Source organism: Salmo trutta, chromosome 27 (assembly GCF_901001165.1).
Source record: "Salmo trutta chromosome 27, fSalTru1.1, whole genome shotgun sequence".
NCBI classification, from domain to species: domain Eukaryota; kingdom Metazoa; phylum Chordata; class Actinopteri; order Salmoniformes; family Salmonidae; genus Salmo; species Salmo trutta.
Genome location: NC_042983.1, coordinates 27050888 through 27067840, shown reverse-complemented (window position 1 = coordinate 27067840; position 16953 = coordinate 27050888). Strand labels below are relative to the sequence as shown.

Sequence of the window (16953 nt, the reverse complement as noted above, 5' to 3'; positions counted from 1 at the left end):
TATGATTGTCTTGTTTTATCCAATCAGGTGATAAGAGGAGGGATTAAGATTCTGAATGCAGCTAGCCAGCTAGGGTGTGTTTCTTGTTCAGGTCTTGATAGCTTGTGAAGCTAAGCAGCTAGCTAGTTATCAGATTTGAAAAAAGGCAACAATCTTTTCGTCGAGATAGCGGCTACATTTATCTTTTTAAAAAAAAAGAAAAGGTATCCCTTTGTTTTTGAGGAGTTTCCCACTTTGTCTTTTGCACATATCTTTACACAGAGAAGAGCTCGTGAGCTTCATCATCAGGGTAATGCAATGCTTTTCATTTTCCCTCGACTTTGATGTTGTTAGCTAACGACAGCTAGCAAGCTAACGTTAGCCAGTTTTTTTTATTTGGGCTAGCTAGCTAACGTTAGTTGGCCTATTTATCACTTCTAGTGTTAGCATAAAAAAAACACGATTGTTATTGTAGCTGGCAATGATGGCGCTGTATGTCTCAATCAAACCATTGTTTCGTTGTAAGTTAGCTAACCAGTCATTTAGCTGTATTGAAAGCCTGAGTTAGGTGGCTAACGTTGGCTAGCTACAGTAATTGTTGTTTTCACAACAAAAGGTATTGGCGATAACGTAATCTCACCATACGAGTCATGTACTCAATAATTTCTGCAGCCTTTCATGGCTTGCTACCTTATGAGTAAATAATTGCTAACTTAACTAACTAAAATAGGCATTTTATCAGCAGTACAAATCTACTATCATCAACCAACCGGCCTGAAAGTATCAGTTAGCTATGGGGCTAACTCACCCCTTAGCCGAGATAGCTAGCTTGCTACTAGCTGCAATATATAAACTAACCAACAATGGAGTTTATCAATTGAACAGTATATCATGGTAGATAGCTAATCACCTTTATAATGAAGATGTGGTGTTACACAGCATCCACCAACACTGGTATGAAATGTTTTTTGTGGCTATATGTCCATTCGCAAACAATGGTATGTTATGTTTACTTGCTGCTAGTGATCCAGTCCACTGAGTGCTCAGTGCTCAAGTCGCCGCTATTATTAGATATATTATGTAACTACAGTTGTTGCTGATGAAATTATGTGATGGTGGGATTTATCTAACAAGTTTTTCAAGACCACCCATTCAATTTGAAATGCACCCATCACACAATTGAATGCACTCACTCGTCATCACATTTTTTTTTTATTCAGACATTGATTACTAAATTCCTGTGTTTGATTTTACCTCCTCAGGTGTCTCATCTCTTTTGCACATATCCAGTCCTCCTCACTCCAGCCCTGTGATTCCTCACGAAACAGAGGGACCACACCAGAGAAAGGGCTAAACTGTGCATCCCTTCCTCCAGGTCCCCTCTGCCTCAGTGTGTGTTTGAGTTCGCTCAAGACTCCTCCTCGCTACAACCAAAATGTCCTCCATCTTGCCTTTCACCCCTCCAGTAGTTAAGAGGCTCCTGGGGTGGAAGAAGTCAGCCAGTGGCGCCGGGGGAGGAGAGCAGAACAGCCAGGAGGAGAAGTGGTGTGAGAAGGCTGTCAAGAGCCTGGTGAAGAAGCTGAAGAAGACTGGACAGCTGGACGAGCTGGAGAAGGCCATCACCACCCAGAACTGCAACACCAAGTGTGTCACCATTCCCAGGTAAGTAACCATAGCCCCATGCCAGGTAACACAGAGCTAGGGTTTGCCTACAGTCATTGTATGGTTCTGTAGAATTAACAGTTGACCATTCATCAGAAACCTACAGGTAACTGTCAAATTAAAGGAAACGCCATCATTATGGCTGCATTTACAAAGGCAGCCCAATACTTTTTCACAAAATGGTCTTTTGACCAATAACATCAGATCTTTTTCAGAGCTGATCTGATTGTTCAAAAGACCAGTTAGTGAAATAAATATCAGAATTGGGCTGCCTGTGTAAACGCAGACAAACTGTCTTAATATGGAGCGTTCGGCCATCACAAACCACCAGAACAGCTTCAGTACGCCTTGGCATAGGTTCTACAAGTGTCTGGAACTCTATTGGAGGGATACGACACAATTCTTCCATGAGAAAATCTGTAATTTGGTGTTTTATTGGTGGTGGAAAACCCTGTCTCAGGCTCCACTCCAGAATTTCCCATAAGTGTTCAATTGGGGTGAGATCTGGTGACTGACACACACTCACCCTTTAAACCCCCTATGCTCCTTTGAGACCCCTCTTTCAAAGTCACAGATGTCTTCTAGCAATGGTAGCCAAAATAATGCGCAACAGGGGCATTTTTATACATGACCCTTAGCATGATGGGATGTTATTTGCATAATTCATTCAGGAACCACACCTGTGTGGAAGCCCCTGCTTTCAATATACTTTGTATCCCTCATTTACGCAAATGTTCCCTTAATTTTGGCAGTTTCCTGTATGTTTTCTGGAGATTATTATTTAGTATCGGGTAACCCTCTTGTCGCCTCATCTTTCCTTAAACAGCATGTAACATACAAGGTCTCAATACATAGAGGTCTTAGCAACTCCCAAATTCTTTCACATTTTATAGGCTGCTACTTTCTGTCTAACATTGACTCTCAGAAATGGCGCAACAGTTTGTTTTGTAAACACTGACTTAGCCTCCCGCTATGTACTTGTATCACATTTGTCTGAGGGTGTAGGGTGAGAACATTCCTTATCAGCCAGTTAACCTTGATGTCCTAGAGTAGAACATGTTCTCTGGGAAATGTTGTGTGCTGTAAAATACCTATTTGTTCAATGATGACCAGCTAAGAACAGTTCAGATGTTTAGTATGTTTATTAGATACTGAGTAAAGTTGTATAGAGCTTGTTGACAGATGGATTAAATATATTGTGTAGGCCTATAATTGATGGTCTTGCAAAGAAATTAAAGTTGAATGCAATTTACCAATCTACATGTCATGCGTATATATTACAGTGAAGTTTAGAACCTATTTCAGCTTTTAGAACACAAAATATATAGGCCTAGCCAATAGTTTAGATTCAATCCCACTTTAGAGGTAGGCTATATTAGCTCTGAGTTCTAAGTCAGGATATTGTATGAGCAGCAACTATCACATCATATTTCCCCATTTCATTTTTATTTGATTTCTAGAGTTGTTTATTTTTATCATTCTTTTCTACGTGTCCATTACAATCACAAAGTGAAATATAGAGGGTGGTTAATTGGAAATGTACTTTTTTCCAAGATTGCTCCCTCCTTTCCTTTTAGTCCCATTTTGTGTCTTCTGTGTTTACTTAAATGTCTCAAGTCAATTGCTTGCGACCTACACAGCTGTGGTGGAAATGTTTCAGTTATTCCGAAAATTTGATATGGCACAGTAGTAATGTTTGTTTGTCTCGCATAATGTTTGTTTGTGTATACTACTGTACTCCCATCTTATGCTGTTGTTTTTCTTTATTCTGTCAAAAGGCTTCTCTTATTTGACAGTTATTTTTTTTCAGTTCCAGACTGAAAGAATGAAATACCTAATTGAAAATGACTCTAATAAAAGATGCCTTTTAATGTTTACATTACCCATACTGGTATTTCTGAATGACTCATGCCCCATGTTTATCATTTTGTTTTTGTTTTGTTGTTTGGTTTTTCTGTGCACAGCAATTGCTCTGAAATATGGGGACTGAGTACACCAAATACGATAGAACAGTGGGATACCTCAGGCCTATACAGCTACCCTGACCAAACCAGGTGACTATCCTCAACTGTCCTATGCTACATACTGTTGTACAACCTTGATGTGGGAAGTAATCATTCCAGGGGGCTGAGGGACATTGAGAGCACAAATTCCATTCATCCCTTTATCATTCTCATCTCACTTCATCATACCCCACCTACCCTCTCCACACCCCCACCTTTTGTTTTGCTGGCCACACGCATCTCCTTCTCTTCCTCCTATCGATTCCTCCCCCTTTTCTTCCTTTCCCCGCACTCACTTTTCACACCTATTTCCTCAATTGCCTGTCCTGTCAGATCCCTGGATGGGCGCCTGCAGGTCTCACACAGAAAGGGTCTTCCTCATGTCATCTACTGCCGCTTGTGGCGATGGCCTGACCTGCACAGCCACCATGAGCTGCGTGCCATCGAGGCCTGCGAGTACGCCTTCCACCTCAAGAAGGATGAGGTCTGCATCAACCCCTACCACTACCAGAGGGTGGAGACCCCAGGTAGGTTGTCATTGGAACCACTAGTGTGTCTGTGCTGACTTGTAGGTGCCATCAAAGCCCATGTTGACAGCTAGTTGTGACATTCTTATTTCTGGACATGAAAAAAGATTTGTATGAGAGGCTAAAAGTGGTGTTAGCATACTCTTCAATTATGTTTTGTGAAGATGTCACTTCTTTTGAATTTTGTGTGGCATTGAAGAATCTTTTCTCCACCTTTCCTCTAGTTCTGCCACCTGTCCTTGTGCCAAGACACTCGGAAATTCTGACAGAACTGCCCCCATTGGATGACTACACTCATTCCATACCTGAGAACACAAACTTTCCTGCAGGGATCGAGCCTCCAAATAACTACATACCAGGTTTGTGTATCTATCATGAGTTGATATGCAAATAGTATTCATGATAACGAGGTATCCATTTCAGCTCATCAGTATTTTTCCCTCCCCTGTTACTATAGAAACGCCACCACCTGGATACATAAGTGAGGATGGGGAAGCCAGCGATCAACCGATGAATCAAAGTATGGACACAGGTATATTCCACTTACTTCAGATAAGAAGTTCTAACATAAAATAATAAAAGAAAAACAGTTGTCAAACTGTTGCCAAGTTTAGATTTGTTGATTTAAATGTCTTAGTAGATTCTTTGTACAAGTAAATCTGACCATGCAACTTTATAATTTCCTGTTTTCTCCCATGTTAGGTTCTCCTGCTGATTTGTCCCCTGGCACCCTCTCACCTGTCAATCATAGCATGGGTAAGAAGAATTGTCTTTTTAGACCTGCTCGATGTCTGAAGGACCAGTAATTGATCATCTGAACAAATTTGACCAAACTCATTGGCTGCATTTACACAGGCAGCCCAATTCTGATATTTTTTGTTTTGTTACTAATTGGTCTTTTGACCAATGAGACCAGCTCTGAAAAAGATATGATGTGATTTGTCAGAAGACCAATTAGTGGGAAAAATATCCGAATTTGGGGTGCCTGTGTAAACATCCATTGAGTACAATTGAAATAGCCCGGTGCCCGCTCTGGAGGTCATTGGTCAATGCCTGTCAACCTGTGTAGTTGTCTTTCGTCATGACATCTCACTTTTTTCCCCCCAGACCTGCAGCCGGTGACCTACTCTGAGCCTGCGTTCTGGTGCTCAATAGCTTACTATGAGCTGAACCAGCGTGTTGGAGAGACCTTCCACGCCTCACAGCCCTCTCTGACAGTGGACGGTTTTACAGACCCTTCCAACTCGGAGCGTTTCTGTCTGGGCCTGCTCTCCAACGTCAACAGGAACGCCACTGTTGAGATGACCAGGAGGCATATAGGTACAACAGGGGCTATGTCACAAACGGCACACTATTTCCTATGTAGTGCACAACTTGAAGGCTATGGCTAAAATGAAAAGGGTGCCAATTCAGATTTGCCCAGGAACAGAGATGTTTTGTAGCAGAAATACTCATGCTAATTTTCTATTATTTCCACAGGACGAGGAGTCAGGCTGTATTATATTGGTGGTGAGGTGTTTGCTGAGTGTCTCAGTGATAGCGCCATCTTTGTTCAAAGTCCAAACTGCAACCAGCGGTATGGGTGGCACCCAGCAACCGTGTGCAAAATCCCTCCAGGTAATTTAGCCAAACACAATTTCTTTAATATTCAGTGTGTTCCTATAATCATTACTTAGTATTACATGTTTTTCACGTGTTTAGATTCCATATTTAGTCAGTCTAACTACTTGTTTCTACAGCCAATATAAAACTGATAGCAGGGTGGTTCTGCAGGCTTTACTTATGATTTTTCTTTAAATGTCCATGCATGATGCCCAGTAGGAATGGGCATGGTTATTCGAATATCCAAACGGACGTTAGTATTCAAATACTTGAGAGTGGTGAGGAGGAGCTCTGCGGACCCATAGTGTCCAGAAGTCATTTAGCCATTTATTGTAGTCATAGCGATATGTAGAGTTGCTATTTTCTCAAGTTTTCTCGTCAATTAACTTGTGACATTCCTGGATTACTCATTATACACTCCTTAAAATGACTGGATTTGAAGTCTGACGGATGAATCTGGGTTTGGCGGATGCCAGGAGAACAGAGGCTATATACAGGCAGTACCGGTACCGAGTCAAATGTGTGGGGGTACAGGTTAGTCGAGGTAATTTGTACAGTCTATGACTTTGGTGAATGGAGTCTGACAATTTTTGGGCCTTCCTCTGACACGTGTAGGTCCTGGATGTCAGTAAGCTTGGCCACAGTGATATACTGGGCCATATGCCCTACCCTCTGTAGCGCCTTACGGTCAGATGCCGAGCAATTGCCATACCAGGCGGTGATGAACCGGTCAGGATGGTGCAGCTGTAGAACTTTTTGAGGATCTGGGAACCCAGGTCAAATCTTTTCAGTCTCCTCAGGGTAAAGGACATTGTCGTGCCCTATTCACGACTTTCTTGGTGTGTTTGGACCATGATAGTTTGTTTGTGATGTGTATACCAAGGAACTTGAAACTCTCGACCCGCTCCACTACAGCCCGTCGATGTGAATGAGGGCATTTTCAGCCCTCTTTTTCCTATAGTCCATTTCCTATTGTCTGGCTCACGTTGAGGGAGAGGTTGTTGTCCTGGAACCACACTGTCAGGTCTCAGCCTATAGGGAGCAGGTCAATCTCATCCTTGTCGATCAGGCCTACCACCGTTGTGTCATCAGCAAACTTAATGATGGTGTTGAAGTCGTGCTTAGCATAGTCATGAGCTTTGTGGGCACTATGGAGTTGAATGCTGAGCTGTAGTCAATGAACAGCATTCTCACATGGTGTTCCTTTTGTTCGGGTGGGAAAGGACAGTGTGGAGTGCAATTTGCGATTGCGTCATCTGTGGATCTATTGGGGTGGTATGCCAATTGGAGTGGGTCTAGGGTTTCTGGGATGATGGTGTTGATGTGAGCCATGACCAGCCTTTCAAAGCACTTCATGGCTACTGACGTGCTATGGGGTGGTAGTCATTTAGGCAGGTTACCTTGGCTTTCTTCTGCTTGAAACATGTTGGTATTACAGAATCGGTCAGGGAGAGGTTGAAAATGTCAGTGAAGACACTTGCCAGTTGTTCCGTGCATGCTCTGAGTAAACGTCCTGGTAATCCATCTGGCCCCGCGGCCTTGTGAATGTTGACCTGTTTAAAGATCTTGCTCACATCAGCAACGGAGTGTGTGATCACACAGTCGTCCGGAACAGCTGGTGCTCTCATGCATGCTTCAGTGTTGCTTGCCTCGAAACAAGCATAAAAGCCTCTGGTAGGCTTCCGTCACAGGGCAGCCCGCGGCCAGGTTTCCCTTTGTGGTCCATAATAGTTTGCAAGCCCTGCCACATCCGACGAGCATTGAAGCCGGAGTACTCTGTAACTGTTTTAAAGTCACCGTTGTTCTCATGGTGAAGACATTGGGTGGCTTCCTTCCCCTCCTGCAACTAAGTTAGGAAAGACACCTGTATCTTTGTAGTGACTGGGTGTATTGATACAACATCCAAAGTGTAATAACTTCACTATGCTCAAAGGGATATTGAATATCTGCTTCTTCTTTTTTTACCGACCTGGTCTTTGTGATTGAATCTGTGTTTTGAAATGAACTGCTCGACTAAAAGACCCTACAATTACATGTATATGTGGAGTACAGAGACGAGGTAGTCATAAAAAAAACATGTTCAACACTTATTGCACACAGTGAGTCCATGCAACTTATTATGTGACTTGTTAAGCTAATTCTTACTCCTGAACTTATTTAGGCTTGTCATAACAAAGGGGTTGAATACTTATTGACTCAAGACATTTCAGATTTTCATTTTTAATTAATTTTTAAGAATTTTGAAAAGCAATTCCACTTTGACATTATGGGGTATTGTGTGAAGGCCAGTGACAAACAAATCTAAATTGAATCCATTTTAAACTCCACTACAAAATGTGGAAAAAGTAAAGGTGTGTGTGAATACTTTCTGAAGGCACTGTACAATCCCGAAATCAGCTGTAACTGTCAATAGTAAAACAATGCTTGAAGTGTTAGAGTGAACCTGAATTGTAGGGTGATGAGGAGTCTCTTTCCAGAAGAGTTCACCATTCATTTTCTGTATTCAGGGTTCACTCAAACATCGTTTTTAAGCTTTGTCTCCCTCCCTCCCATATCAAACTCACCGGCCCCTTCATTGCTGCACGCATGCGGAGCAGCACCTCTCTCCCAAGTCGCGCAGGCTGCGCAGCAAGCCAGTTCCCAAGTTTAAACTTTTTTTTTTAAATAGTCAAAATAAATATCTGGATATCTGAACAAAATGTATTATTTGCAGTGATGGAAAAAGTACCCAATTGTCATACTTGAGTAAAAATATAGATACCTTTTTAATAGAAAGTTAATCAAGTAAAATTCACCCAGTAAAATACTACTTGAGTAAAAGTCTTAAGTATATTTAGAACCAAATACTTAAGTATCAAAAGTAAAAATTATTTAAAATTCCTTCTGTCAAGCAAAGCAGGCGGCATTTTAAAATGTATGGATAGCCAGGGGCACACTCCAACACTCAGACATCATTTACAAAAAAAAAAACATTTATTTTATTTACCGTTTTATTTAACTAGGCAAGTCAGTTAAGAACAAATACTTATTTACAATGACGGCCTACACCGGCCAAACCCGGACGACGCTGTTCTAATTTTGCGCCGCCCAATTGACTCCCAATCACGGCCGGTTGTGATACAGCCTGGATTCAAACCAGGGTGTCTGTAGTGACGCCTCTAGCACTGAGATGCAGTGCCTTAGACCACTGCGCAACTCGGGAACCCATAGAAAAGATGCATTTGTATTTAGTGAGTCCGCCAGATCAGAGGCAGAAGGGATGACCATGTGTTGGATTGGTAAGTGTGTGAATTGGACCATTTTCCTGTCCTGCTAAGCATTCAAAATATAACGAGTACTTTTGGTGTCAGGTAAAATGTATGGAGTAAAAAGTACATTATTTTCTTTTGAAATGTAGTGAAGTAAAAGTTGTGAAAAATATAAATAGTAAAATACAGATACCCCCAAAACTACTTAAGTAAAAATACTTTAAAGTACTACTTAAGTACTTTACACCACTGCTTATTTGACTAGTGAAATGATTTATAATGCCCAACTGACCCTCTCCTTCCACTGCCCCTCAGGTTGTAACCTGAAGATCTTCAACAACCAGGAGTTTGCCGCCCTGCTGGCACAGTCCGTGAACCAGGGCTTTGAGGCTGTATACCAGCTCACCAGGATGTGCACCATCCGCATGAGTTTTGTCAAAGGCTGGGGGGCTGAATACAGGCAAGCATGATGACCGACTTGTTACTTTTTATTCTTTCAGTTGTATACAATGGCATAGTTAGTAGAAGATAAATAGTCGGAGGAAGACGGTAATATTAATGTAATCATTGGCATACATTTAAAAAAAACATTGTAGCCTGCTAATGATCCACTTTTCTGTATTTGTAGAAACTTTGGAATGTTTAAGGAGTTGGGATGGGTATTCAAATGTGATTTGTCCCTCTTAAACAATACTTCTGTTATGGAAGAAGTCAGAGAGGTTCAGGCTATTCTTTGTTTTTTGGTGACATTCCTGTGCTTGCATGCCGAGTGATTTCACCAATTTGTCATTGTTGTCTTTTTGTCTACTAGACGGCAGACTGTCACAAGCACTCCCTGCTGGATTGAACTGCATTTGAATGGACCTCTTCAATGGCTGGACAAAGTGTTGACTCAGATGGGTTCCCCTTCTGTACGCTGCTCCAGTATGTCATAATGCTAGAAAATGACCCAAAACATCGCCCACTCAAAGATCATCAAATTCTAACTTGCAAGTCCTATCACGAAAAAAAGCTGCAGAAATAATTTCTGCTAATAACATACTTCATAGTATTTGTGGCCTAGCTCCACGACCCTGTCTATATACACACACACACACACACACACACACACACACACAGCAAGACAGACTTTTCAGAATAGAATTAGGCACTTTGTTACCCATCTTCGTCATCTTTGTTAAATTGCTTTCTCCCAAATCCTTAATATTAGATCTATTTGTGGTGCAAATAAAATGTATATTGATTTTTAAAGTCCAGGTATGAATTATTGGAGGCAGTGGAAATACCAAAAAATATTCTACAAATAGTTTCTCAGTATTGGAGAATGCTTGTATAAGTAACACAAGCGTGAATGCTAAATGAATTTTGGTTCAACTCATCCATCCATCTTTTTGACCATGAGGTAACTTTTCTCTGGGAAACATGGACCCATCTTTTTTTGTCTGGGGAGTTAGCGTGGTTAAGAAATGAAGATGGCATTTGTCGCTTTCTCCTCGAAGGGAAATGCTCAATTATGTTTTTAAAATGTAATTGTTTAATTTACCTAATTAACTCTTTACCCTTTTGTCAAAATGTCTTTTTTTTTATTCCAGATGTGTCGTTGTAAGACACCTCTTAATGGACATATAGGAATGTTTAGCAAAAAAAAACTAAACAAGCTGCGAAATCAATCCGGCTGTAGTTGACATACATTTTAGCTCTGTCATTATATGGCACCTCCAATGTTATTATAGGTAGCCCATGTTTCATTTGGACCACAAACCGCCTCAGATGCAGGCTAGTGAATTCTAGGCTCTGTTAGGTTTGGATGTGCTGGGCAAGGACCAGAGAATATCAGCTGTAAAATCTTTTTTTGATGTTTCACTGGGTGTCCAGGTCTCTCAAGGTGAATTATTAAAAAGTTATTTCACTTGGAGAATGGAAGGTATCAATGAATTTCATTCTATATTGTTTTTAGCCTATATCCCCTTTCTTTTGCTACTTTTTTGTATTCTCATGTATTTTTATATATAAATATAATTAAACTTTCTTCTGTCGTTCACTTTTTATTAAAGTTAATATTTTCAAGACTGTCTCTTTTTAAGTGACATGGAGAGCATGGATCATTAGTGTTTTTTTTAAGGTTCAACTTGAATCCAATTTAAGCCCTTGCCTTGGTAAGAAAAACACAGACCCATGTTATGTAGACACTTTTGGCTTTTTAAAAGAATAAACTTGGTGCATCAGAAGTACACAAATCAAAGCATAAATGCCTGTAACATGATATCTGCTTTTCTGCAATGTATGGTTGGGTTATGTGACGGAGGCATGTTGTATGAACTTATTTTGACTCATCTCTTCAGTCTTGAAACACATTTGCTTTCTGGAAGCTGTTTGGTGCTCAGTAAAGGATAAAAGGTCCACCATAAAACAGTGGTCAACCAAAAAAGTGATTTATTTTTTAGCTAAATGTTACAGAAACTTGGCAGTATTCTATGTTCTTACATCACAAAAGGAAGAGAGAAATGAAACTGCACACTGGGACATATTTTCTGTATTAGTGTGCATTGTATTTGTTCTTGTCTATAAAATACAGTATGTACAACAAGACTGAGCGTGCAGTCTGACATTGTCATTTTGTGGCTATTGCAAGATTTATTTTAACATCTATTTTCTCCCTTCTCCTTTATTGATGTTATTCATCTATTAACCTTACGGCACTAGTGATTGTACTTTGTAAGTGCAACTAGTGAGTTTGGATTTGGGGAACTGAACCATGTGTTAGGGTCCAGTGATGAATCCTTGTACCATTGGCCTACAATATATGAATGTGAAGAGAGTACATAACAAATCTGAAGTGGACCAGACGTACATTATACAGTAGTGTGTATTTAACAGTCAAATATTTGCAAAACAGTCAGTACAGTAGTTCTCTCAGTTTTACCAGTAGAGGGCGTTATTGATAGAGCAGGTTTTTTTTCTGACCATAAGCTTCTCAGGCGTGTGGCATATTATGCAGACTTCATAAAACACTAATAAAGATTTTTATTCTCATGATGACCATGTGTTTTTTTCCATCTTTATTAACAATAATGTTTTCCACTGATCTCAGTGGTCTACAGTGGTGTACTCATGTTTACCGTTTCTCATCTACAGAATTTTACTTCTGGGAATATGCCTTTACCTTTCCAGTAAATCAAGTGCAAATGAAGGAGATATTGAGGTGTTATTAATGGAGATAGCCATCCAGTGGTGTGCCTATGGCTAGATACATCCATAACCTCCCAGGAATGTTAGCTAGTTCTACTGCAACGTTTTCAAGCACTTACACCATTAAATCAATAGTCACAAAATGCTACCTATTTGGACATGAGTATGGATTATTATTATTATACAGTATTGGTATTACATTGGCCATTTACTGTTGGGCACCCACTTTTTTATTCCGTCAAGAAAGTCACGCGTTCGAACTGCTCGTTGAATTTGTTCTTCTCATGATTCCATACATTTAGGCAACGTCATAGGGAAGTACTTGAAGCTGCTAACGTCAGCTAACACGTTACAGATATGGCGTTTACATTATATTCCCTTATTCAAGCGGTTATTTTGTGTGTAAATGCTGTCGCCGTATTGCACGAAGAAAGATTTTTAAGTAAAAGTAAGTGGCCGTCTACACATTTTGTCTAACATTACTTTCAACAATGATTTGCTTGCTTGCTAGCTAGTCGGCTCAAATGGGTTGGTGATAACTACTTACCTAGACATGGAAGCAAGAAAGTAACGTTATTTGGTTGATATGAGTCATTTTAGCATAATTTGGCGGTACTGCTAAATTAGCTAGCTAACTACACCAGTATAATGAGTTGGAAAAGCTTACAGGTACGTTGATCTGCCTCTTATGGCCAGGGCCATTTTTGTTTGCATTAATGTAATTGTTTTGTTCCTTCTAACTTAGTTGGCTGGGGTGTGGACCAAAGTATTGGGGGATTTGGTGATGAACCGGGTATTAAAGTGCAGCTAATGAACCTTGTCCGCTCTGTGAGGACAGTAATGAGAGGTACGACTGAAAAATCAATACCATTTATAAATATCAAATCGTTGTTCTGCATGCATACTATTTTTTTTAAATAGATTATTCTTGTTTTCCTCAAAATATTTTATGATGTTGACCTAACTGAACTGAGACTGGTTTGTGGCTTTATTCATCATATTTTCTCTCATCTTGCAGTGCCGTTGATTGCTGTCAATTCGGTCTGCATTGTGTTGTTGCTGCTGTTTGGCTGAAGGGAAGACTGGACTGAATCTGGATGTTGAACTAAGAGAAGACATTTTCAGGGCTCAGGGGGATGTCTCCATGATTCCTGAAGGAGAAACCCTACATGCACAACAAAGAAGATTACACACACACACACACTTGTTGCTGTATCACAAAGAGTCAGCATTACATTTGATTCCCTTTTTATTTATTCCCACTTTACATGGTCAGACTGAGTAACAGTTCAGATGCAGGAACAGTCAGTGTTTACTCCTTTACTCCATTCAGTTTCTTTCAAAGACACCGGTTAGTCAATGATGTTTACACAAAGCAGTCCAAAGCATGTTGCTGCTGGATGATTTCTACAATGTCAAAGGATAATTTACTTTGAGCACGCGATTAATTAAACTTTCTCCTAATATGAAACTGTGATTGCGTCACAGTGCTGATTATGGCATGCATGTTGCTTTTAACATCTTGTAATCTTATGTTGTTGCAAAAATGTTATGTTGCAACAACAACAAAAAAAATCTTCCTGGACAAAATGTAAAATGTACATAATTTGAACAGACATAAACACCATAAGTCGGGATATATCATACTTTGTGTCTCATGTAGACAACTTAATTATGTTAGACTTTTTTTTTTCAGTAACTTTCAATCAATTACTTGAAAAAAATAAACATTTTTTAAATATCAACACATTTTGAGTTTGTTCATATCAATAACTGATATTACCCAACGATATTACATGTTGACGTTATATATTTTTTGTCCCATAACGCACTCCGTACTTCAACACAACTTTCGTTTTGATTATGGTTGGAAGTGTCAAAAGTGCAGTAAGGAGACCGAAGTGACTTGATTAGAAATATATTTGTTAAATGCAAAATTGTGTGCATGTTGGCGATGTTTTTCGTTTTTTAATTGCCGTGTATGAATGGCATGGCAGTGTACTCTCGAACTAGCTGCAAACTTAAGCACAAGGGCAACTAGCACTCGTTCTCCCGAGAAGGCCTTCTTATAACAGTATAGTGCATATTAGTGACCAAATACAATAGTCGGTGGATGCTTCTCATGTAATACTTGAAAATGGAAAATATTATGACTAATGTTTTCATTGCTGGGCTCCCAGCGTGTGCCATATATTTTCTTTACGCCAACATTTATTGCTCTTATAAACTACTGAAAGATAATGTGGTGTTTGACAGTCATCAGAGGATTCCAAGTTTTGCCTACCTTTTTCTCAGATATGTATTCAGAGCTCTTGTCAAAAGACAGGGGCATTTGTACTTTTGCGATAGCGATGTCAAAGGTGAAGTTGCCTTCACCATCTTTAACTGCAGGTAAACTGATTGCGCTTGACAATGTAGCAGTCCGATTTGTTTTAGGGCTATGGTTTGATTTCATTATAATCATTTCAAACAACACACTGCCTTACAAAGATGGTTGTTTATTTGTTCACGTTTGGACCAATTATATCCTATGTGCTGTACTTTTTTCTCTAAGGTTCAACAAGGATCTACTGAGGAGGTTCTGTAGTGCAGCTGGATATGGCTGGGACTACCCAGACATTGAGTTCAGGGATATACCTCTGTGTTACCCAGAGACCCTCTGTCTGCGAATGTTTGACATATTAATATCTGCCGAGAAGTTCAGATTGAGCCCTCTGGGTAAGTAAAACACCCTCTGCTGGCTGGGTAGTGCATGTCTTTGAAGGCCTCCAAATGTCAACACACAAGATACTCAGTTTTCTTCCTACATTTCTGTAGAATATATTAATTCATTTCAGCCAGATGTGTAGTTCATACAACATCCCCCCACTTCAGTGCATTGTTTCCTTAGGTCTAGTCCGGGTACGTCAGAGTTTGAGAACATGGCAGCCAATAGATGAGCTGAAGAAGGGACCCTTCAAGTTGCAGGCTCGTGTGTTAGAGTACAGGGTCGTTGAAGATGGGGTGGAGGTTGACATTTCTCTAACTGCCATTTCACGCACTGACCAGCCAGTATGGGAGAGTGTTTTGACAATGCTCTCCCAGGACAGAGGCCGAACACCAAACACACAACCTAAACCTGAGTGGTATGATGGTGAGTAGACCAATAGTTAAGTTAATTCATTCGAAACTTTGCCACCAGTCAACAAACATGAGGAAGTTGAATGAAATTGTTCTATTCAAGTTTGAATAGCACAGAACAACTGGACCCACATCATAAACCAATATATTTTCTTACACTTTGACAGGTCACATGGACACATCAGAGCCAGATGACGTGAAGGCGGTGGACATCAATGTTCCCTGGACTACAGGACTGAAGTTTGTGTGGGCTTTCTCTGACTACTCTCCACATTGTCTCCTAACTCTTCCTGCTAAACTCTTGGGCTACAGATGTACCCAAACTCCTAGTCTATGGATGCTGTCTAAATGCTTGGCTGAAATTGAAAAGCACAAAGGTAAAGTAGCTTTTTATTCTAGTGATTCAATACTGAATTATTTACAAGCAAAATGATGGTGGCTCAAACAGTATTTTTTTGTTGTTGCTTTCCATACTCTATTTATCCTCAATCTATCACCTTGATTGATATTTTCCGAACATCCATTGATTCCACAGGAGTTGATGCCATTAGAGCCCCCATCTCTGTCACCACCCAGTTCAAGGAACCATTATTGGTACCAGGAAAAGTGACCATCAAATTTTGTGAGAGTGTGGGAGTGCAGTCCAAATGTGTTAGCTTCCAAATGGAGCGATACGAGAGGAAGATACCTCACATCACGGGACAAATCTGCAGGACTACTGTAGAGGATGTGAACTGAAGATGAAAACGGCGCCAATGGCCACCCCAGCACCATTGTTATTGTTTTTGTTGCTGAGATGAGGAGCATCACGTAGCATGGTAAAAATTTTTTTGCAGTACTCTTCTATGATGTGTTAAATGATGTCATAGTTGAAAAAACTGTTTGTTGTTTGCAGTAACTTCTTTGTTGTAATATCGCAAATGGTTGTGGCTGTTTCACCAATAAGGATTCCAGCTTTAAGATGATCAGTTATGACATGACATTGTATAAATATCAGGTAGATGAAAGTCGTAATAATAAGGGATGATTGTGTAATTATTAGTGGAATGACATCTCATCTTTGCCATTATGTGGCATCCTAGTCAGGCTTCATGGCCCAGCAGGGGATTTACACAAATGTATCTTCAATCCAATGTACCCCAATACTGCTACCCTCTAGAATAGATATTTACATCAATCAAGAACTGCAGTCTTAAGGCATTTTCTGTATCCTCTACAACTCTCTAATGTTACTATGTCCACAGAAGCACCATAAGCTACAGTACCAGGCATCTGCTAATGCAGACAAGGTCCCTACAGGGAATGGAGACTTGATTATTTGATCTGTTTGATATTCTTGTTTACTGCCTTCATGTATATGAAGGTCTTTTCTCTTGTATTACTCATTGTAAAACTGAGGTGTAGACAGGAAATATGTCAAGGAACATAAACAGTATTGTTCACTGAAATGCTTTGTAGAGATCCATGAATTAAACTATCCCTAATGTTTAATGTCAGCATCTACATATTTCTGCCAAACTTCAAAGAGTGGTGATTAGATTCTGCCTAGGAGTAAAATGTTAAATAAATATTACTAAAATGAATTGTAGTTTCAGTTCATGTGGTGAAAAAATTATCTTTATT

General features: G+C 40.0%; 2 protein-coding genes across 8 annotated transcripts; both read left to right on the top strand.

Annotated features, from left to right (window-relative positions):
- Window positions 1-35: 35 nt before the first annotated feature.
- Window positions 36-12060, top strand: LOC115164783 (mothers against decapentaplegic homolog 2). 3 transcript variants are annotated; one of them, XM_029717577.1, is made up of 11 exons: window positions 36-289; window positions 1242-1641; window positions 3606-3695; window positions 3978-4171; window positions 4396-4530; window positions 4629-4691; window positions 4874-4927; window positions 5279-5491; window positions 5651-5788; window positions 9337-9481; window positions 9833-12060. In XM_029717577.1, exons 2-11 carry the CDS (start codon window positions 1415-1417, stop codon window positions 9954-9956), a joined length of 1383 nt encoding a protein of 460 aa, XP_029573437.1. In that variant the 5' UTR covers window positions 36-289; window positions 1242-1414; the 3' UTR covers window positions 9957-12060. The 3 variants fall into 3 exon arrangements, with proteins under 3 accessions (XP_029573437.1, XP_029573435.1, XP_029573436.1); XM_029717575.1 differs by having other exon boundaries at window positions 4629-4703; XM_029717576.1 differs by having other exon boundaries at window positions 1355-1641; window positions 4629-4703; window positions 9833-9962.
- Window positions 12061-12499: 439 nt separating this feature from the next.
- On the top strand, window positions 12500-16916 carry si:ch211-12e13.1 (uncharacterized). 5 transcript variants are annotated; one of them, XR_003869982.1, is made up of 7 exons: window positions 12500-12658; window positions 12956-13057; window positions 13229-14601; window positions 14765-14928; window positions 15101-15343; window positions 15498-15707; window positions 15866-16913. XR_003869982.1 is itself a non-coding variant. In XM_029717580.1 (7 exons), exons 4-7 carry the CDS (start codon window positions 14880-14882, stop codon window positions 16066-16068), a joined length of 705 nt encoding a protein of 234 aa, XP_029573440.1. In that variant the 5' UTR covers window positions 12503-12658; window positions 12956-13057; window positions 13229-14097; window positions 14765-14879; the 3' UTR covers window positions 16069-16916. The 5 variants fall into 5 exon arrangements, 3 of the variants coding, with proteins under 3 accessions (XP_029573440.1, XP_029573439.1, XP_029573438.1); XR_003869983.1 differs by having other exon boundaries at window positions 12503-12658; window positions 15085-15343; window positions 15866-16916; XM_029717580.1 differs by having other exon boundaries at window positions 12503-12658; window positions 13229-14097; window positions 15866-16916.
- The last annotated feature ends 37 nt before the right edge of the window (window positions 16917-16953 follow it).

Excerpts from the sequence above, each read along its gene's own strand:
- LOC115164783 (XM_029717575.1), top strand. The coding sequence starts at position 1,415 with ATGTCCTCCATCTTGCCTTTCACCCCTCCAGTAGTTAAGAGGCTCCTG. Across the intron at positions 1,642-3,605 it reads AAGTGTGTCACCATTCCCAG|CAATTGCTCTGAAATATGGG; the intron begins GTAAGTAACCAT and ends TTCTGTGCACAG. Across the intron at positions 4,172-4,395 it reads CCAGAGGGTGGAGACCCCAG|TTCTGCCACCTGTCCTTGTG; the intron begins GTAGGTTGTCAT and ends CCTTTCCTCTAG.
- si:ch211-12e13.1 (XM_029717578.1), top strand. The coding sequence starts at position 14,451 with ATGTGGTGTTTGACAGTCATCAGAGGATTCCAAGTTTTGCCTACCTTT. Across the intron at positions 14,929-15,100 it reads GTTCAGATTGAGCCCTCTGG|GTCTAGTCCGGGTACGTCAG; the intron begins GTAAGTAAAACA and ends TTGTTTCCTTAG. Across the intron at positions 15,344-15,497 it reads TAAACCTGAGTGGTATGATG|GTCACATGGACACATCAGAG; the intron begins GTGAGTAGACCA and ends ACACTTTGACAG.